This window comes from Rhea americana, unplaced genomic scaffold (assembly GCF_003343005.1).
Source record: "Rhea americana isolate MKP2758 unplaced genomic scaffold, rheAme1 scaffold_97, whole genome shotgun sequence".
NCBI classification, from domain to species: Eukaryota; Metazoa; Chordata; class Aves; order Rheiformes; family Rheidae; genus Rhea; species Rhea americana.
In genome coordinates this window covers 1,527,058-1,553,692 of record NW_028187166.1, presented here as the reverse complement: position 1 = coordinate 1,553,692, position 26,635 = coordinate 1,527,058, and the positions used below count along the sequence as shown (strand labels likewise).

General features: G+C 49.0%; 1 protein-coding gene across 2 annotated transcripts in view; it reads right to left on the bottom strand.

Moving 5' to 3' along the window:
• Positions 1 to 1,626: 1,626 nt before the first annotated feature.
• The window catches only part of VAV2 (vav guanine nucleotide exchange factor 2), a 141,882-nt gene continuing 116,873 nt past the window's right edge, over positions 1,627 to 26,635 (bottom strand). Inside the window, exons 10-28 of one of the 2 annotated variants that reach the window (XM_085325380.1) lie at positions 24,960 to 25,055; positions 24,463 to 24,531; positions 21,231 to 21,317; positions 19,276 to 19,361; positions 18,560 to 18,692; positions 17,287 to 17,396; positions 16,575 to 16,676; positions 16,377 to 16,465; positions 15,502 to 15,518; positions 15,092 to 15,113; positions 13,583 to 13,710; positions 13,238 to 13,312; positions 11,973 to 12,025; positions 10,591 to 10,707; positions 9,742 to 9,829; positions 9,505 to 9,628; positions 8,235 to 8,321; positions 5,678 to 5,832; positions 1,627 to 4,871 (exon numbers count right to left, since the gene is read on the bottom strand). In XM_085325380.1, coding sequence (XP_085181506.1) covers positions 4,824 to 4,871; positions 5,678 to 5,832; positions 8,235 to 8,321; positions 9,505 to 9,628; positions 9,742 to 9,829; positions 10,591 to 10,707; positions 11,973 to 12,025; positions 13,238 to 13,312; positions 13,583 to 13,710; positions 15,092 to 15,113; positions 15,502 to 15,518; positions 16,377 to 16,465; positions 16,575 to 16,676; positions 17,287 to 17,396; positions 18,560 to 18,692; positions 19,276 to 19,361; positions 21,231 to 21,317; positions 24,463 to 24,531; positions 24,960 to 25,055 — 1,686 coding nt within the window. In that variant the 3' untranslated portion in view covers positions 1,627 to 4,823. The remainder of the gene's footprint in view (positions 4,872 to 5,677; positions 5,833 to 8,234; positions 8,322 to 9,504; positions 9,629 to 9,741; positions 9,830 to 10,590; positions 10,708 to 11,972; positions 12,026 to 13,237; positions 13,313 to 13,582; positions 13,711 to 15,091; positions 15,114 to 15,501; positions 15,519 to 16,376; positions 16,466 to 16,574; positions 16,677 to 17,286; positions 17,397 to 18,559; positions 18,693 to 19,275; positions 19,362 to 21,230; positions 21,318 to 24,462; positions 24,532 to 24,959; positions 25,056 to 26,635) is intronic. The other variant, XM_085325379.1, reaches the window with a different exon arrangement.

The following is a 26,635-nucleotide window of genomic DNA, read 5'->3' as shown; positions in this document are numbered from 1 at the left end:
CAAACTAGTCAGTCAAGATAACCCTCACCCAGACAAAGAAATGCAAACAAGTCTAAACTCCCGTTTGCAGTGGGGTGTTTTTGTTTGGCGGGACAGAATCATTTCATCAGTATGTACTGATTACAAATATAACCTTTGGGTTAGGCATGACCTAAGGCAATACAAGCTGAAGTACGTATTACAACAGCCTGAGATGTTCCTCGAGCTCGCAACAGCACTAGAAAAGAAGCAGAGAAAGTGGCCGTGACTTCAGTCCCTCTGAGCACTGATGCCCTGATCAGCTATAGACCTAAAATTTTTTTTTTTTTTTTTTTTTTTTTTTTTTTTTTTNTTTTTTTTGCTGCTCAGTCCTATGTAGACAGGGCCTAAACCAGTTCCATCTTTCCATGTAATTTATAGATTAACTATGAACTAGAGGAGCACAGTGGTTTGTGCATGCCAGCTGGAGTTTTCCAGGTCATATCAAACATTATGACTAATGCACAAACGAGCTAGTCAAGCGTATTGCAAAACYGCAGCTGATCACAGCGTTCATGAGGCTGCAAGCACGTGCCTGTGCCACCACCAGACGGGTCCACRTGCACAGCCTGCCTTGCTGTTCCCCGGCATTGCACTCGTTTGAATTTGGTCTTGGGAAAGCAGTAAAGCTGGGAGGTGCATCCAAAGCAGCTGACCAGGCAGCCCCTGCCAYGGGCCCTGCTATCCGTGAGGTTTACAGTCACGCTAATGCCCCAAGAAGGCTGCTCCTGCCATGGTTTCAGCACCCAGCTGTAGCTGTGCGCAGCTAACAAATGCACCATTTATCCCCACGGTGTCAGAGTCCTCACCCACTCAGCCCCGTGGGAAGGTTTGGACCTGTACTGGTGGGGACCACCATCATGTCCCCAGGATGCAGCGGAGCCTATCTATCTATGCCCAGGTTGCAACACTGCAGCTCCATCTCTGCCACCGAGGAGCCAACCCGTGGAGTGACAGTGATGCCGTAGGGACAGGACCTCACATGAAAGCAAGTTTTTGCATTTACCTGGTCTTGCAGCAGTGTCAGCAGCCATTGGGCAGCTCTGTGCTCCAGCGCTGTGTTCCTGCAGTCCCACCACGACTTGATGGTCCAATGCTGGGGTCCAATTTGCTGAGGGCAGAGGCAGTTGCTTATAGCTGGCAGGAGAGCACCAGAGTGTCGAAAATCTGTATTTCATGTGTTGTGCATGTTGGAGAGCGTCCCTTAGACTGACCGGCAGCAACAGGGAAAAGGTTTATCCCCAGCAGGAGTTGACACCTCAGACATGGTGCTGAGCAGCACCCTTCCAAAAAAGCAYCCAAGGTCCTGAAAAATCACAACTAATATCCTGCTTCTGGTAAAACATCTCTGCTCATTTCTACAGTCCCTTTTAGCAGCCCCTCTGAAAGTCAAAGAAAACAAGAGAAAACACTGTGGGCTTCACAGAGCTGCAAAATCTTAATAAGTTATTATTAATTAAATCGAATGGCAGCTCACTATGGTATCTTCTGTCCCTCTTCTGGAGTGAAACCTGTCCCCCTGAGTACCCTAAACCACTGCTGCTCCCCACATCCCCACTGGCACCAAAAAGGGTTTAATGACAAGAAGCTCAACACAAAACCAAACCCTTTACGCAGGAAAGATTGCATGTTTATTGGCAGTAAAAACCATGGTTCGAAAAAACCTATCAACAAAATTACACTTTTGTTGTTGTTGTTGTGGAATTTGTTCTGATGCATTGTAACTTAAAGATCTGGAAAAACCACATGCAAAAGGGTTTCTAAGTAGCAGCTAAAGTTTCTATTCCAGCATTACAAGCTATTCCAAATGATTTCCAAATTCCCAGCTATGAACTATTCCATAAACAAACAGCATTATCTTTAAATCCCCTCCACCCAACCCCACTCTACCCCAGTTAGTGCAGTGCAAAGGAAAAACTCAAGGAATTTACATATTATTTTCCAACGTATTCCATTGCAATTTTGAATGTTCTGCGATGAACTAAAATATATATACAATTTTCTCACCGTCATAAAAAACATTTCCCTTCTTATTCACAGATATATATTGTGGCAAATGGCTGAATAATTACTTACAAACAAAACAATCTTTTTAAACAAGTTTCTTACAACAGTAAACACAAGAGAGATCTTTTCTGAGGAATGACTGATTTGGCTGGGCATTGGGAGGGGGGAGTCGCTCATCACTTACAGGCAGCTACTGCGTCTATCACATAGTTCGGTAACTGGCAAAGGTACTAGATACGCTACAGGATCTAYGGAAGAGAGACGGCTCCTCATCTCCTGCGACAGAGACGTGCACGCTCTTCGAGAGGGGATGCCCTCACTGCCACAAAAAGGTTTGGAAAATCAGGTGTTTGAAACAGGAGGGTCACATAAGGCTTTAGCAGTATCTGAGGCATATGTGAACCATCGTGAGTTTTTCCATGTGTGTGTGTGTGCGTCTCATCCGCCTCAAATACACCCTCAGCTACACCAAAACTACAGAAAATAGAGCAGGGCCCTTCAGCTTGCATAGGAGCGAGCAGGGAATTTCTGAGCTCCTCGCTTGCTACACCCCGAGGAGTTCTCCCTTCCAGAGCACAAGCAGTTTGACTYCTTCTGCAAACTGGACCCCTTTAAAACATCGCAAGCGAGCACCAAGACAATCTTGTTGGCTTGGTCTGGAAGAGATTAGCACCAAACAGTACCTTGGCAGAGCCATGAGCCATGCTCTGCAGCCACACCACTCTCACCATTGTTTTGCAGAGCAAAACACACGGTGCAAATTTCCCCTGGCCATATGCCATGTACAGCCTAAACGCTTGTAACGCAACATACGCCCTGTGATACTGTGCAACACAAGAGCTTCACCGGCAGCCATGGCCCCAGGGATCGTGGAGCAACGGGGCACTTGCTTGACTCCAGGCCCTGCTGGGGAGCAAAGCGATGGGGCTTAGGGCTCATCAYAGGGCAACAAAATTCAGCTTCAAAGTTAATCCATTTCCCTTTTCACTGACAGCTTCAAACTCTCCTCTTTAATATCCTGAGCAAGCCACCACTGTTCCATTTGTAGGAAGCTTTGGCACCCCRGTGTCAGAGACCCAGGGCTGCTCTGGAGGACATCGAGGTGCACCTGGGCAACATCAGCATCCCTGGATGGGCGCTAGCGTAACACCAACAATCTGGCCTGGAGACTGAGTGCCCCACAGCAAAGCCTCGGTGAGCCCCAAGGCCTGTGTGTTTGGGGAACAATTTCAGGTATGGAASCACCAACTCCAAAGGCTACTTATTCAAGGTGACCAGAGGGCATTTCTGGGAGCTTGAAAATAGGATAGAGGAACGCTGTTCCTTGTCGCACACACGTATTTGCTCGAAACAGAGCACTCTGAAAGGAAACTGTGGAGCTGGAGAGCAAAGCCAGTGCCTGGCAGAAGTCACTTGGCCTGGATTTCCACCCAACAGCTCTATCTACTACAGGGGGCCTCAGTTTGAAAAGCAACAAACTCAGAAGGACAATACTCAGGACAAAGTGGCAATACAAAGAGAGATGGATCATCTCCTTTACAGCAGCAGCAGGTAACAGCCAGTGGGAGGAAGGGAAGGGGCAATGCTCACAGCCCCTAAAAGTGCACACAGGTGGGGAAGAAGAGATGCTTTCACAACCTATTGAGATAAATTGGGATGTGATACTGTAGCCCTTACTCGTCTGGGTTTGCCCCACCAAGCTCAGTGAGGTGGGACTTCTAACAGCTGCAGGAAAAGGCAACAGCCCTGGCCCAGGCTGCTCACGTTCATAAAAGGTTGGGAGCGATGGCATGGTGGACCTGCAGATGCACGCCCTTGTCCGCTCCTGTGTGCGTGCCTGGTGCTCAGGTGGCTTCCAAAACCCTTGCTTAGCAAGGCATGCTTCCTGGGCCTGCAACATGATGAGACCTCCTGCTAACCAGTGGGACCAGTCAGCATCCAGGGTTGTCCAGTCCACCCTGAGCAAGTCTAGTGGGACTAAAGGTAGTTTTAAAGAAAATGGGCTTGGGATGCCAAGAGGTTTTTTCCTGCCCTGCCTGAGCCTGGAGTTCGACTTCCAGCCTACGTCTGCTGGTCAAAACTGCTCCTTGTTTTGCAGCTGGCATCCGTACAGAAATAACAAACAGACATTTCTTCRTTCCAAGCACAAGTGTCCCTGCTGTGCTCTCTCATCCCAGTCAGAGAGCAGCGGCGCTGGGTGCTGCTGTTCAGCCTACCAATTAGACTACCAAAATCATCATCCAGTGGAGTCCCATGTGAGCAGCAGGTGAGGCAGCTTGGCAGGTAGGAGACTGCATTTCCTTGTAGCGGGGCCACATCACTCCCTCTCCTTAGAGATCTGAAAATGCTCACCTTTGCACACCTGGGCACCAGCCCAGGAGCAAACCTTCAGCTTCACCCTCCCACCAACACCATGGTGGATTTTAAAACACAAACAAGTTTGGACACCATCCTCTGGTGGTAACTGCATAGAGTCTTTCAGCTCTGTCCATGCAGGGGAATGTGCCTTTCCCAGGACTCTTCTGCAGCTGCTACACAAACATTATCTGATAGATCATGAATCTTCTATACAAGTAACACAACCAAGGCCAGCGGCAACCCCCTGATGCACGCGCACACACACACACTGTACAGAGGAACTGATTGCTAAAGAGTCTGCAAGAGACGTGTTGTTCTCRACAGTACTGGGAGACGTCCGACTGTGTTTCACTTGGAGCCTTGGGTGTTGGGACAACTGTGCATGGTCTGCAGCGGCTCGTTCTGGGCGCTTGATGACTTTCCACCAGACAGTTCCACCATCATTGTACCCCCTCTTCTTCCACATATGTTGAGGGAAACCAACCAATCTGTAGGGAAAAACAGAGAGGTGAGTAGAAAACTCAGGAGCAGATGGGACCTCCTGTCCTGGCACTCGGTCTGTTCCCCTGCTACCATGCTATGATTCTGGGGAGCTCTCTTGAAGGGCCATTTGCACAGCGCTGGAGATGCCCACATCCCTGTGCCAGTTCTCCTGGTACATAGTGGTGATGGGGAGATGGTGCAGTCATTACCATCATTTGGCACTGTAGCTCTAGGGCTTGCAACTGTGCATAAGTCCTTGCAGCATGGCTGCACACAGATTGTCAGCAACAAAGAATGGATTAGGGCATCAAAAATCTGTCCCCGGTGCTATGAACTCTGTGAGACACCCAAGCAACCCATCAGCCCTGTTTTTTTCCAGGATGCCAATCCTGTTGCTTGCAGAGCCATTCTGGCATAAATTCCCCACATGCCAGCTTAAGGAAGAGCAAAGTCAGACATGTGTTTGCATGCCTGCCTGGCCACAACCCGCTCCCATCTGTCTGCATGTGTCTGGGTGCTGCGTGCCGCTGTCAGACACAGCATTGACATGTGACACAAATGACTTGCAGTATCTGTTTACACGCTCGTTCTTGTGACATGGTAGCCCATCCAGGAGCCAAAAAAGAGCAAATGCGAGTTGGATGCAGCCCCCTCCCCCTTCCTTTTGCTTTTGTGAAAGCATTTTTGGGGAAGGCTGCAGTTAGGCAAGCTCTGACCAACTCTGTGGGTTAACAGCAGGGAGGACCATGTGCTACATAAACAAGCTGGGACATTATCAGCAACCACAGCATCAGCTCCAAGCTGCACTTACTCTGCCGTTGGTCTCTCCCTTCCACCATCCCTGGTCGCCACCTATCCTGCTGTAGATCTTCACCACGTCGCCTTCTCGCAGGGAGAGCTCCCGCATGTCCCGTGCTGCAAAGTTGTATCGTGCCACTGCTGTCCCTATGACTCGTGGGGTGAACACTGCGAGTGGACAAAGCAGAGGGAGTTGGGACCTGTTCTGCTGTGCAGGAGCAGCTGAAGCCTGGGGAAAGCTGGGCTAGGTTCAACCTGGGTTTTCCACTATGGTCCTTGTTTCCATTGCAACACTGTGACCCAGATTGTCTCAGATACTGGGACTGGCTTTGCGTGAACTTCTCAGCCACACACAGAATGGGGTGTTGAGGTTAAGCTTGCTTCCTGCTGGGTTTTAAACATCTTGGTGGGACTCAGTCAGGCAAGCCACTGTCTGTTAAGCAGGAAGGGGATGGTCTACAAGGGGCTTTGAGCCACTAGCTGGAGTCACTGTGGGGAGCTGGGGTGATAGGCATTTTTGTGAGAAAGACAGGAGGTGTTGGAAGGAAAAGATTTCATAGGAATAAAACAATCATTAATAGTGTAATCATGGAAAAATCCTTTTCCATCAGTACTGTCAGGTCTGGCTGCTTTACAGCTCCCAAAACCTGAAGGGGTCACATCATCAAGGGAGATTTGACAAGTCAGTTTGTATCTAAGGTGCTTCAAAGGTAGGAGTTATTGGGATTAGTCTCTGCAGCAGATTCTCCCATGGATGCTGAGCAAAGCCTGTATGTTTTGCCTTGAGGAGGAATAAGCCACTAATCTGGCATATTCTCTGGTTTTTGTGCGTGCCATTGACCAGCATAGAGGCCTTGGAAACTTAGTCCCAACACAGACCAGTATGTGCAAAAGTACCCTGGCAACCCTAAATCCCAACTGAAAATCAGTTTGTRACATGAAGCATGAGGCCTGAGATGCCCAGGGACACCAGGAGAGCCACGGATGCTCCTTGAACCTCTCATTCTTGGAGATGACAAAAAGAATCAGAAACTGATGCTCAGCTGCTGGTGGGGAGGCCATGCTCCCCCTGAAGGCCATCTCAAGAGCCTGACCTCCACCAGTGCCACATGAAGCCAGCATTGCCGATCTCTGCTACTTCAGGCCAAGAGAAGCTTATAGAGGAGAGGGAAAGCCACAGGAAGATGTTGGTGTCCTTTGCAGAGGAGCAGCGGTGAGGGGGAAAAGCAGGACAACAGCTTAGCTCCTCTGCCATGCAGGTCATCACCTACGCGGGAGGAAGGGCTGAGGGCAATGGTGGGAGGGAGGGGACAGTTCCCATGCACTGCTGAGTGAGTGCTCCAGCGCTCACTTTTTTGACAGTTGAGAGAGAAAAAAAAAAACCACATCATACCATGAAGGTGAGTTTCAGCAAAGCTGCACTGTTGTCCCAGGGCTTTGGAGTATTACAAAGCTACAAATTTAAAAAGTTTGCAACCAAGGTTGAACTAAGTGTGGGAAAAAGCTTTGCCCAGATTTTCAGCTCTCAGGATGGACAGAGATGAGAATGGCCATGGAAACAGTCCGTACACACAACATACAGTCACTGGAGGCTCGTTCATCCTCACCAGGCAGCTGGCTGGAGAACGGAGAGAGAATCACAACAGCTTTGACCTCTTTCATCAGGAGCTTGCTCAGAGTCCATTTCCACAGAAATTAATGTTCTGCAATACTTTTATGCAGATGTGTAGGTAAAGGATCACAAATACCTAGAATTTTGTTCTAATTCCCTGAAACACTATGTTTTTCCCAAACATGGCATCAGGAAAAGCATGCATGCCTTTGCAGATGATTTTCCCTGTGCAGCTTAAAGCAAACACTGAAAGGTAAAAGCATAAACAGGAAAAAATGAATGGGCATATTTTTGCTCTGATCCCTGCTAAAGATGGAGGAAGATGCTGGTCTACAACACAGTTGGATCAACAGGTTTCAAAGGCAAGAATACCCCTGGCACTTTGTCTAGAAAATTAGAGAGAGAAAACACATTTGACACCACAGGTTCCCCTGTCTCCTTAGCATGGTGCTCCTGAGCAGGCTCAGATAGCAGAGCTCAAAAACTGCTGGACATTAAGATGTTCTCCCTGTGTAGCAAGGAGAAACAATCTTGAAGATGGTGTGATGCCAACGCTCATTCCGTGAAACACATGGGATAAGCAGGTCAAGCTTGAAGTACATCACGAGATCCCAATGCACTAGATTTACTTTCTCATAAATTTTCTTCCCCTTTCTCAACAGTTACACCTCTGGCTCCTCCTGCATTTAGGGGGGAGAGAAAGAGGGGACTGCATTTAACTTCTGGCAAAGTCATGATTAACTGATTTCTTTTTCCCCCCAAGCTACGCCCCAGGACAGCCCTGGTGACMCCCTCAACTGTCTGTGGGTGGACAAGGGGCAGCAGGGACCACGCAGGTCCCACTGGCGATGACTTTCAAGCTGGTGATGGTTGTAGCCTGGTAAAGGCAGGAGGTTTCTCCCTCCAGGGAAGGACCACTAGGAGGCACTTCCCTCCCAGGAAAGGAAGGCACTAGTACCTGACCAGAAGGGAGTGGAGGAGGTCTGAGAAGAAAAGTTGAGGCCCTGAGGACTGAGAAAAGAAAAGTTGTAGGAAGCACAGGAGGCTGCAAAGAGGTTAGAGAGAAACAAAAAGAGGCAGAACACCAATTAAGAAGGAAATTAAAAAAAAAAAAAAAAAGCACAATGCTGTCAAAGCCAACGGGGAAACACAGTGCAAAATCGGCAGCAAGTCTTGCGCAAGGGCTTGGAGCGGCAAGCACTCGCGCCGGCAGTCCTGCCCTTGTGGGACACCAGGACAGCTCAGAGGTCTCAAAGCCCCTCTCTCTTTTTTCYGGGTGGAAAATGCCTCTCTGAACCAAGTGAAAGTTTCGTACTCCAAATTCCTCCTAGGGTTGTATTTTATTGGAAAAGAAACTTGATCACTTAAAACTGTTTTTCTTTGGTAGCCTTTTTAAAAAATGGAAAATTAAAATTTCCATTAAAAATGGAAAATGGAAAGGTATTTAAAAATACATTTYTTCTTCCCCACAAAGAAATTAATTTCTGCACTCAAGCTTTTAGGTAAAACTTAAAATTTTGCATTAATGCAAATTTCACTTTTCATTTGTTTCTTCTTTTTTTTTTTTTAATTAACCATTTCTCCTATTAGCTCCATTAAAGCCAACCCATTGGGATTAAAACTGTCACAAGTGACACGGGAATCAGATCCATTAAAACACATGCACAAAAACTTACGTGGGCAGATAAGACACAATATCTCCTGCTAATGGTGAAACAGATCACTCTGTTCATTTAACTACTGGCAGGTGGGTCAGATCCTGCAGCAGAAGATGCTCTCCTGGCAGACCCAAGTGTGCTCGCACCACATAAAGCAATGGTGCTTCACTACTGCACACAGTTCGGAAAACTGTAAGTGGGAAAAATAGCCACAGGCAGCAAGAACACTGCCTTGGAGGCTGCTGCCTGCTGCAGGGAACAAACTAAGAGAGCAAAGAGAGCCCCCAATTCAGCGTGGTCCCTAAGGGCACCACCTCCACACCTGCAATAAGAGTCTTCAAAATGCTTAGCAGAGCAGGAGCCTTGCTTGCAAAGCAAGGTTTTCGGACCTACTTTGGGTGTACTCCTGGAGATTTGAGAGGTAAAATCCCTTCTGGCCTTACAGCAATGCTATAAACTCTTTCATTTAACAGACAGCATTCCTGTATCTTACTGCAAACATGCAAATTTCCTTTAAATATCTGACTTAGGTTTACTGGTGTCCATTACTACATTTAACCTTGGTTTTACCTGGAGAGCGGGTGAAGGTCCTGGAGGTAGAACGTTCCCGAGATTTGTACGGGTATTTTAACGTCGTATCCAGCTGTTTAAAACTCTCTTTCAGTGAGTGGTTCTGGTAGTATTCAACCAGCTCCTAGAAAGGGTGAAGAGGCACTCGGTTACATCAGCAGTGCTCTGCATGCTTGCAGAGAGCCAGTCGCGGAGGCAGGAACGGCGCGGGGGTTCAAAGTGCCTTCAAAAGCATACCAGAAGGCTTTCAAATTTTTTGGCTTCTGTGATGTGAATCCAGTTGTCCTTCTCCACCACCTTAATGTGCTTCACTTCCTCATTGAACCTGTGGTGGGAAGCAAAGACATTCAGAAAGTTCACCTCTGCATATCAGTGTTGTCTTGCCCTGCACAAGGGGCAGACCTGCTGCGAATGCCGTCTGCCCTCTGGCCYCACCGCTTTCCAGCAGGGATCTGAAACAGGAGGTGAGGGGATGTGCAGAGCAGTGGTTTCCAGATCACGGCTCCAAGAGCTGCAGCCAGCCAGGAAGCTGAGCAACTCTTGTGCAACACGGCTGGAAGGAGCGGGTGCAAGGGCTCTGCTTGCGGGAGATAAAGCGACACCCTCAGCATGCGGACGTCTTGCAATGGCACCAAAAGGCACCTCGCAAGCTGCTCTGGAGGGCAGGGCCATGCCCAAGCAGCCGTGCAGGCACTGTGGCAGCAGCCTGCACTCGGATGCCTGCTCCTCAAGCACCGTGGCAGGAATGCTCCTGGCAACMACATCAAATGCAGCGAGACCTAGATGACCCCACCCTAATCCTGGGGAGCAGGACTGAGGAGATGCATTTTCCAGGCTGGCAGATCAATGCCGCAGCACAGCACTTGCCATGGCAGAATCGGGAAAGGAAGTGCTTTCCACAGAGCGCAACGCGATGGCTGCGGCAGTCGCTGCGGCTTAGGCACACCAAGCCTTTTCCTGGGGCAGAGCTAGGGAAGACAAGAGCATGCCTCTGCCAGGGTCGGGTGCTGCCGTCCTAGAGGGAAGATCTGGTGATGTATCTCGCGGGTGCTTTACTCTAATGCCAGCAGTCACGGCTGTACTCACTTAATACTGATTGCAAAGCGCTCAGCCTCTGCTGGCCTCTCTCGAATCAGGTAGGTGCCGCTCACGTGGGACTTCAGCAAGTTGTCCGTCTGCTGCCGCTCCATGTTCCCTGCAAACCTAAGCCGACGGCCACCATGAGACGTCACGCAGCCAGGACCTGCCCTGTGCCTGCCTGCGCCACGGTGGCTCTGCGGCCGCAGCAGCTCCCCACGTCATGCATGACCACCCCTTCCCTCCAGCACCACGAACTGAATGTTCTGCTCCACGACTCTTAAGTTTTTGCCTATTCAGAGTGAGGGCTCAAAAAGTAGTTTTCAGAGGCACAAAGGTTCCTTAAACATCTACCTCTCCATGGAAAGCTGGCATGTAAGAGCTCACTGCATCCATGCAAATCCTGTTTGCTCTCTCCTTCCCCTCTCCCTGCATTGCAGTGAGGCTGCCAAAGGCGGGCATGCAGGAAGAAGAGGCGTTATCTTTGGAGCGTGTAGCTATCACAGCACGAACACTTATTAGGAGACTTTCTTCATGGGCTAGGGCCTCCAGAAATGTGCACGTTAATTTTATTAAWTAAAAATTAATTAATATTTTTAAAATAGGCATGTTTTAGCAAAAGTTCTATCTTTTTTAAAGGCAAGAAGGTTGGGCAAGTAGAGAGACTGGTCTCATCCAAAAATTTGTAAGYATAAATGAAAGTGCCCAGTGATACATAAGAAGCTGTTTAGCCACTAATGAAGGAGTGCAACATCTTGCCTTTGAAGACTCTTATGTTTCCAAAGCACCTAGAAAATCACACTAATTGGGAAAAGGYCCTAGGGTGAATAAGGCTTCAAACAAAGGCTGGGGAAAGAAGCGGATTTAGATGCATGAATTTGGAAAACTGGACGGAGCTGGAGAAAAGCAACAGGGGGCAAGTGAAGCACCAGCCTTTCCTGCCAAGTCTGCCAGAGCCCTGGTATTGCTTCCTCCCTCCCTCAACTGCGTGCCACTGCCRGTGAAATGGGGACTCAGCACCAAATACATGGGAGAGGAGAAGAGACACCAGGGCCTCTCCTTTTGTCTGAGCCCTCCTCGCCACAGGCAGGGAGGAAATCCCCACTGACGCTGCAAGATCTGGATGCAGCTCTTCAGCTGAGCTCAGGTTTCAGCGCTGAAACACAAAGGCAGCGGGTGGTCATCCAGCTCAGTCCCATCTCCTGCATCGCTTTCAGCTGCCCTACACCCATAGGGGATGCAGGAGGAAGAGCACTTCCAAAGTGCATCCATAATTTGTTATTACAGACTGGATTTGTGACAACGTAACAAAATTAAAAAGCAAAGGTGATATATCTTCACGTCCAGAGAAAGGCGTTTGCAGTGTGCTGTCCAATTAAAGGGCGACTCACCAAGGGTACGCCGTGTAGTCTATCTCTCTTGACGGAGGCCGGCTGTTGGGAGGCTGGAGCAAAGAGAACATTGCTCATTACTGCAGAGCCCAGCGCCTAATTAGGTTATAGATCAGCTGCGAGATGCTCCTCTCTACGGGAGGGTTTTTATGTGCCAAGCAGTTTCTGAATTATTGGCTTTGGGGTTGGAGGACAGTGTTATAATCAAGTACTTGCTCTCTCATCCTCCCTGTCCAAAACAGCTGTGAGGAGCATACTGTATTTTTTTCATTTATCTGAGCCTTTTTCAGTTGGGAAGCAACTGACAGCTTTATAAAGAATACTAAAAAAAAAAAAAGTACAGCTTTTCTGTACTGYGACTGATCTTGAAGTACTCTGCTACTGAGTCAGCACCACTCTTTGCAGAGGAGGAACCAGGGTTTGGACCTGGTCATGTCAACCACATGTTTGGGAAGAGGGGGCTGAGACTCACCTGCAAGGAGATTTGCAACCATAGGATGGCGAATCCACTTTCCCTGCTAATTCTGCCACAGTAAAAGGCCTGGTACAAGGCCCATGGGCTTAATGCAAAAAACAAGCTCTCTTACACATGCAGGCACATTTTGGCCCAGTGGTGGGCTGCATTACTTGTCCCAGATTGCCCTCACTGCAGAAATCTTAACAACCCAGCAGCCTGTCCCATCGGGAAGGGAGGAGGAAAAGAATGTGCGTTTTGGTCAAACAAATCAATGTTTTCCATCAACGCTTCCCAAATTGTGCAGAGACTGGCTGTGAGGGAAGACGATCATGCTAAACTGCAGGCCTGTGTTTTCAGCTGCTCCCATTTGAAAATCTTCTATGTGCTCCGATTCGTATAAGCAGAGGAGAATATGACTGCTCTCAGACAGGATGACCAGAGCCACCAAAAAAACAGAGCATGGAAGTTGCCAATAATCCCCAGAGGGGGCAGAAATATGGCAGTGTTATTTTAGTACCTGACTTCCACCCATTGATTCAGTGAGAGTTAACCTCAGAGAAAACTGCAAAGCTTTTTATTTAATTAAATCAATAGGCAGCAGCACTTTGATGAACCATCGGCTGCTAAAATCTGAAAACAAAGTGGCCATGAAATGCCACTGTGGTGGGACGAGAACCGGGAAAGACACCATCAGAGGGAGCTCCAGCAAGGTTTCCAGGTCCCCAGCAAGACCCACCAGCAAAATTTCTGGCAGCAAGCACTGCACCACACAAACCTGGCATGGTTAGGTCCGGTTTTAAGCACTTACCCTTGCGTCAACAGGACAGGGCTTTACTGATGAGCTGGGAAAATAGCCTGACTTCTTTGTCTGCAGCAGCCTCCCCTGTAAAACAACAAAGATTGGCATCCTCCCTTGATGCGTGTGGAGGAGAAGTGGTTTTGCCTTGCAGGCCCAGGGCACTGACCCCCCGCAGCTCCCCGAGCTGGCCCAGGCTCTGCACGTGCCCTGCAGGCTCCATCGCTCCTCCAGAGAGCCACCAAAACCCTGGAACGTCCCACAGCTCCCAGAAAACCAGACAGCTAAGAAGCGGTTGACACAAGCCAGAAGCCACTGGCTTAAAACTTGTTGGAAATCTCCCAGAGATGCTCTCACCTCCCACCACTGCGAGTCCGGGTCCCCCCGCAGCAGTTCGATCACATCTCCGGTTTGAAACGTGAGCACCGGCTTCCCGGGAGGCGCGGGGTTACCATGGTAATTCTGGACTGCCACCATTTTAGGACCTGGAGGGAAAAGGAAACCGTTTCATTATCTAGTCCTCCTCAAGAGGAGAAGCAAAAAGCTCCCTGGACGGCTGCTGTTTCTTTTCTTGTGAATCACAAGTCTAACAGCCCGAGCAGCAGGCAGGGTTTGGGGGCAGAGAACAGGAAAGCAGACAGGATCAGTGCCCACAGCATGCAGCCTTSGCTTCCAAAGTTACATGGATGACTGAGCTCAACGAGCAAAAATAAATCAATGAAGAACAGTGCCAAGTCGAAGCTCCAGCTCCAAACCCTGCACCTGGACTCGAACTTTGCTGTTTCAGGGAGCCTTGTTAGGCAATCTCCGGCCAGCATCAAATCACACCAGGCTCAACGGTGATGGCCAGGATTGCAAAACAGACTAGTAAACACTCAGCTTCCACCAAATTTCAAAAGAACCTGAGACTCGAATGCCCCTTGGCCCCTGGAAGCTCACAGCCAAAGTCCAGTTATCTTGCAAACAACTGCACATTAAATAAGCTTTCCAAATTGTACTAAAACCACAGTGTTTGTCTTCCAAATGCTTCCCACCTCTGCCTTCAGCTGCCTCCTCTCTGCCTATGGAGAGCACTGAGCCCCTCCAGTTTTTTTTCAGTTTGATTTAGGTTTCTTTTTTGCAGGCTCAGCTTCCCTTCAGACAGCAGAGGCACAAAAAAACAAATTGTTCCTTCTCCTTCAAGCACAGGCAGGACAACCCCAGCAGCCTGTCAAGATTAGTTTTAAGCAAAGAAAAATTAAAAAATAAAATCGCAACAACTATCACGACCAACGACCTCATCAGAGGGCAACGCTGGGAGCTGTACCATCACTGCAGCGCACTGGGAACACACTCCTGCCAGAAGATGCTTACCCTGGCCTGTCACTAACAAGTGTCTCTGCTGGGACAAGTTTGGTTTAATCCTAAAGAAGATCAGGAACAAATGAATTCCCTGAGCTTTCCTTCTCTGTCTTCAGGGGCGAGTTATTTATGTGAGGTGTGAAAGGTGCACTAGCACAGCAGTACAGGCAAGCAGCTGAGTGGCACGAGTGCAGTAAGACAAATGACGGCGCTGATGGTTGTAGCAGAGAAGGAGCAAAAGCCCTTCCCCAGYACAGCAAAGAGCTGAGCTCAGGGAAGAGAAGAGTCTTTCTGCAGGAGACCCGCTCCCAGCTGCCGCCTTGCGAAGCCGAAGAAGAACTGGACGCCTCTGAATCCCATCACTGGCTGCGCAGACAACTCAGCACCAATCTGCACCAATTAMTGCTCCTTTCTGTTTTAAAAAGGAGCTTTCTCTAACCCCCATGCTCAAGCTTCATTGACACCTTCAACCAAAATCTAGATGTCTTCTCTATTTGCCCTCTTGCACCACAATAATGCCCTTACCAGGTCCGGCGCCCAGGGACTCCTGCAAAAAGAGAGGAAGAAGTCTCAGTGAGGGCACGGCGGTCTTGGCTCTCCACCTGAACACCCACCAGAAGCCACAAGGATGAGAAATCATCTCCTCTGGCCTCACTGGTGCATCCCGAAAAACGAGACTTGCCGCAGCTGCGTGCGGGCACTTCTCTGGGCCAGCGGCACGAGGACAGCAGTGTTGCAGCAAGCGGGCCGGTTTTAGCCTGAGGGAGAGGACGCCCATGTCTAAACCTGGCTCGCTGATTGCTGGGACCCCCCAAGGTCTGTGCTGGCCTCCCGCAGGGAGTGGAGGGCTCACACCGCGGCAACTGAGCCCGGCAAGGGCACAGGTGCTCCCCTGGCAGAGAGGGAGGCGTGAAAAGGGCCATCACACAACATACCTGGTCTGCTGAAGAACCTACAAGAGAAACAGTGAATTAAGCCATTAATTTAAAAGGCAACAGACCCCATTTTCTGCTCATCTTGACACTACTGGTACCAATAAACTGCCATCAACACTTAAACATCTTGAGCAAAGAGACAAAAAGCAGGAGGCCAGAGGTAGCTCTGCCACCAGTTCRAATCACTGCCCCTTTCTCTGGCTTGCAAGACGCAGGGGAGGGACTGAAACTGCACCAGGACATTTTCTCATCTTGCCCAAAAGTTTTTGAGGATTTGTTTATTCCCCATTCCACTCCCTACCCAAAAGCTCTCAAAGCTTCTCCACACGGCTCTCCCTGCATGGCAGAGAGCTCAGAGCAGCAGCAAGGGCCACTGGATATAAAAACGAGTCACAAGTTTGCCTCGTTCAGCCCAAGGACTTAAACTTTGCCTCCTGCACCTCAGCACTATGGCGTATTTGGGAACTGGGGAGGAGGTCCCTCGTTCTCATCAGAAGTGCTGTCCCTGGTAAACCTGGAGCATGTCCTCCTACTTTCAAATAACCAGTGTTTTTGGATGAAGAAATCATCAGCCAGCTCTGGTAAATGCCCTTGCAGTTTGCTAGAGAACTTGATACATCCCATACAGTATGCAGAGTTTCCGTAGTCCTCTCGAATACAGAGGACTCAACTGTTTGTTTTGGGGGTTTCGGTTTGTTTGCTTTTTTAAACCATCAGCCATTACGAATTATAGCCTTGGGAAACCGGTGGGGAGTGTACGCAGATTTTGTTACATGCTTATTGAAAAGCTGACAGAGATTTTTAAAGAGAATCTTTCAGATCATTCACATATTTATCTCCTTGTCATAAGCTGCTAATGATGTCAAATAACCTACCAATCTTGCAGGGGGGAATGATTTCCAGGCATTCCTTATGAGCACCTGCTCCACATTTTGGGCAAAGATAGCCCTGGTAGAATGTCCCTCTGTGTAGAAAAGAAGTCAGAAAGTCTTAATTTCAGTCCCTGTTTTGAGAYTTTCTTTGCATGTTTTAATAAGACTTTGATGCAGAGAAGCTACAAAGATATTGCTCACCTTAGGAACATCTTGCACGCTTTGCAGTTGGTAGTCTTTTCAAATGTGTACATCTGAAAGCTATGATGATTTGCATTGGCTTTCTCTGGCTTTATRTTGGACCTAAGAGATATGAGGACAGGGGTTATCAACCTGTCCCTCTAAGTTACTCAGGACTCTGTGATCTGCCACAGCAGTTGCTGTCTGCATTTTAGTCAAAGTTTGGAAACCACACGGACTGATAGGAAATCAAGTGTGAAAACGAACTCAGGGCTTGACTGTATACTGAGAAGATTTTGCATATTCAACTTCCTTTGATACAATATTCATGACTTTGGTCCCCTCCTAAGTCAACCAATACCTACCCACAGGGCAGGTCAGCAGAGTGCTAACCCCTATCCTGAACAGGAGCAGTTCCCAGCAGTGAAAGCCCTCCTTCAGGAATGTTTTACTCCAGCACAGCTCGACGCTTCACCCATCTGTCCCTTACACCACAGCAATTACCACGGATGTTGGTTCAGACAAGCACCCGCTCACGCTTTGGTGCAAACACTCAGAGCGGGTGATTCTGCGCTGGAACAGAACTCTCTTGTGCAGAGCCCCATCCTGGAGGTCCGAGCGAATGCCACACTCGCCGGCCTCGCCATCAGAGCTCGGCTCTTGTGATCTGCTAGTCCCAGACACCGTTGCCCTTGCGCTCGGTGACTGGGTCACAACAGCCTGCCTTGCTCACATTGCCATTTCAAACTGCTCCATCCACTTCCTCTTCATCTCTTCCGTCTTGCAGAAGAACTGGAAGCCCTGCTTTCCTTGGAGGTGAATTAGGTAGAAGCCGTACGACCACTGCAACAGATAACGAGAGAACTGATGGACCGTTGCACCCTGAAGGCCCAAGCAACAAAACTCGTGGCACTTTTATTCAGGCATCTTAACAGTTGGTTTCAGTGACTTCCCCCTTCTTTACTTCTCAAGGGTTATTGAACCTTTCTAAAGATAACAGTGGGGAAGGAGGAAAAATACCTCTATATTTCTATAGCATATCACAACAAATGATGCACAGATCGGCTCTGCACTGTGCACCAGGGCCAAACAGGATTGTATGGTGGCAGATGAGAACCCAGATTTTTCTCCTCCAGTGGATCCTCCCCAGCCATTACATCTCTCTCTGACAGCAAATGACAGCCCAAGAGGAACATCTGACCTGCCCGGTGCACATATGCTCTGGCTGTCTCATCACAACATTGCACAGAAAAATAAGACAGAAAACTGTGTGCTTTGCTTACCATTTTTCCATGAGACTAGAAAGCATAAGAGAGCAAAGTGGAAATATATTTCATTAAAACACAAAGCTAGCAGCATTTCTTCAGCATCCAAATGGCAAAAATGATCATTTTTACCCAGTTGTCACTTATCCCATCTGTGCAATACCTCCTCGCATAGCACATAAGTAGATGGAGCCATTAAAATAACTGGTCCCTGCTTAATTCATTGCTGGGAGGCCGGTCTTCCTTTACTGCTGCTAAGTCCAAACCCACCAGCAGAACAATGTTCCTCCAGCGGCAGCCGCRCTCTCTGAGCGCTGATTTTGGCAGAGCGGTCGGCAATGCTCATATTGCCTTTCCAAGCTCCTCCACCCAGCGCCTCCTGGGAACGAGAGCGTCTGGACACCCTGCCCTCCTCTCCACCCGCCTGACGTTTGCTCTCTGCTGGTCCCTCACTGCCGGCTGGGCAGAAAGCAGGGAGCAGCTTCCGCTCTCTTAGTCAGATCATTCCAACTTCTTGACGGCTGTTTTGCAAGGACGGAGGTCAGAGGACCGAGCCCAGCCTCACATCAATAAACATTTCCCAACTCTCTGAAAGGCTGCCCTGAAATCTGAGCCTTTTTTTCCCCAGCTTTTTGCAAGCTCTATTTCTGCTTTAAAAGGCTAATGGGAATTTGTTACCCAAGGACTGGCGCAAACAGCTCCAACATGTTCTCCAGCAGAGCTAGACCCTGTTCCACCTACCTTTTTAATGTCCTTGTTGTTCATAGGGTCATCAGTCATCTTGTGGAAGAGCAGCTCAATAATTTCTTTCAGTTCATAATTGTATCCTTTCCTTTTGCAGACAATCACCACTTTATCAAATAAAAATAAATACCTGCCCAAAGCAAAAAAAACAAGCAATTTAGTCAAATGTGGAATTAAGTTCACCTTTCAGGGACAGTATTTGGAGAGCTCTACAGACATTCTTCCCCAGCAAGCAGAATTAAATGTTCTAACTGTGCTATAATTTTACATCGGCAGTGCTTTCTGTCAATGCAACTTTAAGTAATAATCTAACGAAGGAGCATAAAATATCTGAAGATGCGTAGCCACGTGCCTGACTTCAGTAATTCAAGCGGCATTAACCCAGCTCACGGGTCACGCAGCAAACTTCCAGAGTGGGGCTGGGGACACGGCGCGTCACCAGACGAAGGGCGTCTTTTGTTTGGGAAAACGTCGGGGGACCACTGCTCTCTCTCAAAAAGAGACTTTGATTTGCCTGTTTCTGTGGCTCTTCGATTACYGCACAGAGCATCAGTTACAAACCACCACCTCTGCCTACGTCACCTTTAGCAGAGACTTGCTCGGTCCTGCTTCGTTAGGGACAATTAATAACCACACTGAAGGACTCTCTGTCGCTCTCAGCTATATCACTTTTTGTTTGTTTGTTTTTTCAGAGAACGCTGTTGCTCACTCACCTGTCCTGCTTTGTATGGTTTACTATGGAGCGGACCTTCAGTTCACCATCTATCTTCGGCCTCCCAAATTCCTCCAGTTTCACTTGCTACAGAAAGCAGAGCACAACTGAGATTTACAGCCAGGGCTGGGGKTTTGGGTGGAAATACCCTAAAACGCAAATGTATCTGAACGTGGCGGGACTTCACACGGCAAGGGCACCCACGGAGGAGCAGCTCTAGCTCCACGCGGCGCAGGGGACATCACCGCCCGCCCTGTCGGCGGCAGCAGGCGTTGAGGTGAGTGGCACCACCCGCACCAAAAGGGAGTCCCCAAGCACAACCACTGCCATGGGGAGTCAGACTGGGACCAAGAGGTGACACGGGCATGGGACAGCTTCTACATCYGCTGATGCATTGCAACAAGGATCTCAGGGCAAGGCTCAGAAATCAAGGCACTCTTGCAAGATTTGGGATCTAGAAAGCAAAATTCCCATGAATTAAGCCATTTTTATAGGGTTTTCTACAAAACTGAAATGAGGGCGCTTGTAGTTTTGACTCCCATCCTGACCCAAGACTGGAGATTTTGAGAAAACTGGAATCCAACCCAGAGTTTTGGTCAGTCTGTCTGACAGCTAAAAACCATTGCAAAAATCACTCAGTGCAGCACCACRGTTGAGCCATATGAATCACTCCACTTACACAGCTCCCCTTACAGGGAAAAAAAAGGTATTGTGAAGCTGGTCAGAAAAATAAATATTTTAAACAGCTGCGTGTATAATCTGCAGTTATTTCATTGCTGTGCCATGTGGGCTCTGTATACATAACACAGATCAGTCCACAGCTGCCAGCCCTGCAAGACGAAGTGAACCACCGAGCGGGATTGCTCTGAGGACGGCAGCGACTGCTCGGCTAATGCTTCATCTCCGCGCCAAACCTGCTCTCTGTCTGCTGCAAGGAAGAAAAGCGGCTGCTTAACGCACCCATTTACATTCACGTTTTTATTGAGCATGATGTCTGATTGCTCACTCGGAGCAGGATGAGCCCGACTGCTTCAGCYGAAACCCGTGAGCCGGAACGGCTCACATCCCGCCCGAGAACTCTGGCAGGCTGCTCTCGAAAACGAAGAATTTTGTCTCTGCCTGTTAAAAAAGTTTTCCAACGAACTCGAGACTTAAAACAAAAACATCCCCCCGCCATAACCCCTCTGGGTGGGCAGCTCCAGCTCATCCTCTCCCCAGCTCAGCCCCTGTGAAAGCACCTCAGGTGCCAGACCCTGCCCTGCATTACCCCAGGGCAAAGCGCTGCTGCCGGCCAGCTGAGCCACCGCAGCTGAGCACCCTCCTCTGCTCGCCCCCAGCAAATGCGGGAGAAAACTCATTAGCTTGAAGCTCTTCCCCTGAATATTAAACTAATGGGCTTGTTCGGGGCTAAAAGCATGTGAGCGATCGGTCGCTGGGGTCAGTCGATGAGCAGCAACGGGATCAGGCGTCCGAGGCCTCGGGAGGTTGGGAGATGAGCTTCTCCTTAAAATATCTGGCTGAGGTTTGGTGATCACGCGCATGTCATACGTGCCATTCCTCTCCAAACGTGCCTCGCTATGCTTTCGAGTGTCACAACCTCGCTATCCCCATAGCAGCGACAGCAAACCCACTTTAAATAGCAAGCAGATGCCGGAGAGTTTATCTGGGAAAGCCCTGCGTCCCTCTGCACTGGTGACATGGAGAACAAGTCTGGGAAACATGCAGTGTAATCCACCAGCAAAAGCCACCTTATTTCACAGCCAAATTGATTTTGTAATGTAGCAAACATCTCTGGACCGCCAGCAAAAAGAGTCAACGACAAGGGGCTATCCCAACACACGAGCATCGTTCTTAGGTGGCACATCGGATTCGGTAAGAATTGCAATGAAAAAGCAGGAATGACAATAAYGATCGGGGGAAGTTGGAAGTGGGAGGAGAGAGAATTTTCCAACTTACCAGATTTTCTATAGAGCTCTGAAATTCACTTATTTTCTTCAAAGTCTCTTTGTCCCTCTTTACTTCGTTTATATACATAGCCAAGTCCTTCAGAGAAAAGTGAATRTTGATTAGTATTTTCCAGACAAAACTAGTATTTTTATTAAAAAAGAAAACCCATGATGCSTGTTCCCTGAAGACACATCCCCTCCTTTCCTCCGCGTGCTCAAGAGCCAGGGCAGATAAGCAACCCTGCAAGAATTACAGCAGCAACCAAGGACATCGCAAAGACGAGCTTTGCCAGCAGAATAGGCAAAGTTGCTCAACATATTTCTGCAGAATTGAAAAAAAACTGATCAGCTATAACTAGGCAGAAGCAGGCTGCACAAGCTGGCTGCAAGTGCCACACTGGTACACGGCCGGGCAGCGCCGTGCTCCTGCTCTGCCTCCTGCAAACCTGTCCCTGCTGTCCCCTGCCCCTTCCTCTGCCCCTTTCCCTTTGCACAGCTTCACCAGATGGCTGCTGCAATTTTCYCCACTTCCCAGGAGAGGGCAACGCGCGAACCTGGTCCTGCGCAGGCGGCAGAGACGGGCTCCGGCCGCGCTGACGCTCCTCGGCCCACTCTCCTTCCTCTCACAGCTTTCTTCGCCAGAATTACCTCCTTCCCCTCTGGATACAAAAGGGACGAGCTGGCCTTTCCCAGAAAAAACAGGCACGCTACCCCGTTTGCACCGTCCCGTTTGCTCTCCCGTGCTCGCGGCRTCGGGGCTCAGCAGGTGAGAGCGCTGGGGCACCTTGCAGGAGCACCCCGAACCCATCGTGAGAGTCMCATCTCCAGCACCCCGGGATCACCGACATCTCCAACCGCACAAATGCTTTTTTGTAAAATCAAGAGACTCCCAACAGGTATTATTCTGCCTGGAAAAATTCCCTGCTTATTCAAATTTTGACCCAAAGTGAGAGAACCTTATCCTTTCCACTAAAAAAAAACTTCCTACATCCTCAGGAGTGCATTTCCTCTGCCTGTGTGCTTCTTATCTGGTCCCTGCCTGCTTTTTCTCAATCATAGTTCTCGTCACCTTGGATTAAATCTGAATGTGGAATTTTTTAAGACATCCTCTCAGGTTCAGACTTTCCTCAGCTTCCCAACATGAGAAGGGTTAATCACAGATGATAATCGCAGATCTAAATGACAATACTTATAACATCACACGATACCCAACTGAGCCAGCGGCAGGGACATTTATGAAGAATGACAAAACCAAAAGCCTCACGAAGCGAGGCCAGTGTCCCCTGTCAGCGCGCGTGAGCGTTAAGCGGAGCGTTGCCATTGCTTCCTTCTGCCGAGCAGAAGACCCTCTTGCACACGAAGGGGAAAGGCAAGCTCAGGATCTACGGRGACTTGAAAGAGCAAGAGCAACGTGCAACCCGGGTCTGCAGAATTTAGCAGGGGACCTTCCTCGCCCCCACCGTCGCTTGGGCACCTGGTGCTGCRCGTTCAAGCTGAGGGAGGATGCACGGGCCAAATAGCCACATGTGCATTTCTGCCTGTGGCGCAAATCCTGCCTCCRTGCAGACTGTTAGATGTGCAAAGTAAAAGGGAGGTAAATCCCTTTAGGAAATGTAGCTCTGGCTGTAGATATTCAGACCCCCTGCACAGCTCTCCCACACCAGACAGCAGTAATGTCAGATGTCTACCACCACACCAGACAGAAAGGCTGCAGTCTTGATGAAAAACATGACTTCTAAGTTAAGTCTTGGTTTGCAGATCAATTAAAATCAAACTGCCCTGCCTCCTATGCTGCTGGCTAGCCCAGCACAGTCTGAACGGCATCCGTGCTCTCCTGCCGATGGGGCAATGAGAGCAGACAATCCTCTCTGACGGCTTTGTTTGCGGCTTCCTGCAAAAAATGCCGAGTCCTTAGTGCAGTGAGAGCGTGTATGTTTACTTACTAGCACTAGTATCTCACTCGACAAAAACCAGCTTCTCCAGGCTGCAGTCCCCAAAGCCCGGGGTGCGACCCAGTGCCCTGAACRACGGGCTCTGGCCCCACGTGGGTGCCGCTGTTTGCGCATCCTGCAGGGACCCACCTGAATCAGAACAGCCGTTTCTGGCATCCATATTTCACATCAAACCCATAAAGGATGGGACCATAGGCAAGATTTAACAGTTGTCACCAGTTTTGCTGCTTCATCTCATTGGCCAGCATGCTTAGGGGACAGAGGTGACTTTGGGCATGGGAGGAAATCACCGCTATACTTCTTGCTCTCGCCAATCGTACTTGTTCAAAGCCACGATTGTATACTGGGCAGCAGCAGGAGAACGCAATGTCCTTCAAACAACTTTAACTTTAAAACGACCTATATATTGGCTCTGGATTTACTGGCTTGCAGGGGTAATGGCTAAAGAGGTCACCAAACTTATGTAAGGGCTAGGAAATGCAGTGTCATTAAAAAAGCTGAGCCTCGGAGGTGGAAAACAGACAGAGTGACCTCAGAAAACAGGAGCGCGCCCAGGGATGAGTCCTTCAGTGTTCTCAAGAGAGAAAATCTGGATTTAACCATCATCCTAGAGTCAGATTCTGCTGACAGTGACCCCGCTGCGAATTCAGCACGTGCACGGGGGCCATGGCTGAGTCAGAAAACATTTGGATGAATTTATCTATTTATTTATTTATTTATTTTGCATAAGGTTTTGCTTAGGACCTGCGGGTTTGGGACTGAAAGCTCAGAAAACAAAAAAAAACCTTTAAACAAATCAAAGTTTTGCCAAGAAAGTCTTCATTTGTGGAAAAGCTATTATYCTCTTAAGAAAAGAAGAGGTGGCTAAAAGGATTCCCAAGCAGTGGCTGGATGGCAGCACGTAGGCAGCTCTGCTCCCCCCAGACAAGGCACTAGCTTTGATTTCTGCAACGCTTCCAGGCTTACTGATACAGCTGGAGTTTCTCCAGGTTTCTACTAGCAAAAACCAGAGCCAAAACTGGCACGGCATATTTACATACAACACGAATTAGTGAAAAGTCCCAACTTGTCAACAAATATCAGTTTCCCCAGATGCTTAAGAAGGCAGATAACAGTGATGACTACAGGTTTGCTGCGAAGCAATCCCATTAAACAGCAATCGATACACTTCTGCGCATCCTAAAGCAGGAGATGTCTCCTTCCTTCGGGCTGCAAGACCCTTTCTCCACCTACGAGAGCTCCCCGAGCAGCCCCAGGCACCGCCGCGGTGCTGCCCTCGCCCTCCCCTACCTGCATCGCCTCCAGAGCTTCCTTGAGCTGTTGCTTTTCTGGCCGATCGGACGAATGGCTCAGCAGCTCCTGAAAAAAAATACCAGCGYGGGTGCATGAGGAAGGCTGCCCACGTCGCGCTACCGGCACGCTGCAACGCGGGCAGCGACGGCGGCGTGCTGGGGAACGCGCCGAGCTGCCGGTGCTCCAGAGATCTGCTACGCAGAGTTGTTGGGGGGGGGGAGGAATTTCACACATAATCAGATTATATGCAAGCTTATTTTATATTCATTAACTGCCTCTCGTGGCTAACAAGTGCAGAATTACCCTAGGTCACCATACTTGAAGGCTGTATACTGAATATTATGTTGCGTTAAGTAGCTCTAGTAATTATTTCATTTGAAGGGAAAAATCCCCTCACTCTGTATCTGGCAGTGATTCATCCTCTACTGTAAAAGCCAAAAGATGCTACAGTGAGCATGGCAGCTGCAGAGAAGTCTTAATGCGGAAATACTTACTTTTAACAGGAGATGATATTTCAAAACTCTTTGCATTGGAACCACCAGCAAATCTTGCAATTTGAATTTCCCATCCTGAACCTTTAGTGTGCATTCCTATTAAAGAAATCAATAAACCAATAGTGAAGAAGTAGTTGGAGGAAAGCAACCATCCTCTGCAAAAAAAAGCCTCAAACGTCCTAATATTGCGTTCTGCTTCTGTAATTGCCGTTCTGCTGAGACCACTGACAGTCTCTGCACTCAGGTAGCCACGGCCAGGGCCCAAACTGCAGAGGTTACCTACAAATGTAACCTAAGAGTCTTCCCCCCAAAACACGGACATTTTCACACAACCGAGCTACTTCAGCTAAACGAGATGCTGCTCATTAGGAGAGCACATGCGTGCTCTTAGACCTCTGGAAATGTCAAATGAAACACATTAGCTTAACTCGCCTCCTCAATGGATTGAGCTAATGCATTTTATTTGCAAGGGGCCAGCAGCAAGCACGCAGACAGTTGCTGTGGCTTGGCTGATAAGGATTAAGTCATTAAGATGTGCTAATGCGATCRCGTAAAGTTTTGCCACTATTACCTTAGCCCAGACTCATTTAAATACGAGACTCTGCCGTGCTGGCTGAGACCCTTTCCAGTGGCTCCTCAGGGAGATTAGCTGAGGTGACATAAGGATGCAACTCTCATCATTGTATTTTGATGCAAAATCCAGGGTACATTTGGAAAAAAAAACGAGTAAATACATAGCTTTATCCTTGAATTGCGTTGCTGCTTTTGCACGGAGAATCAAAGGGCGTTTGTGATAAAYAAAGTAACGCGCACAGACAGCCCAGCAAATTCAGATTAGCATCAAGACCAAAGCTGRGAATTAAAGCTGGGAAAAAAAACAGCAGCTCAAATAATGCATCCCTTCTGGGGCTTCTTTGATTTACTTAATATCTCGATCAGACCCTATTTACACTAAGCCCCCACGCTGAGGAAGGAGTGGAGGAACCAGGGCATTCGCTTGGAGACCTGGGTTCGCCTCCGACTGCGTCAGGAACGCGGTCTGTGACCTTGSGAAAGCCAGGCGGGTCCCAGCCCTTAGAAGCCTGATGCTTTCAAGGATCCAGCCCTTGATTTCTCYGGTGCTTTTTGCTTCCCCATCTTCAAAACCACTTCCCCTCTTGCAGAAGGGTGCTGTGAAGATAAGCTAGGAGCACTCGGCGATGCAGTAGTAGCGAGCCCTTAGTGGAGCTGCAATATGAGCCTCCCCGGCTCCGCAGTGGCTGCGGTCTCACCGCACGACCCCGAAAGCGATCCAGGCACAGCCCGCAGGATGCTCAGCGAGTCCCGCTCGCAGCCCGTGCCAGGCATCCGAAGTGACCCTGCGGCTCACAAGCTATGGCGCTACGTACGGGGAAGGACAAGGCTGGTGGTGGTGAACCAAGTCTCTTCTAGAAGATCTTTCCAGCCAGTTGTGGTTGTGGTTGATAGAGGTAACTGGCTGGTTGGGCCTTTGAGGCTTTCCTGCTACTAAACCAGCTAATGGGGATGCTCCCCGCAGCAAAGTAAGCAACCCAAAGCAAGCTGCCTGTTCTAATGAGGTGGAGGAGGAAGGAGAACCTGTTTCTGGGGGCAGAGAAAGGGGCCAGCACGAGCCCACGACGAGGTAAGGCAGAGCTTTCTTCCCTCTCCATTCCCCT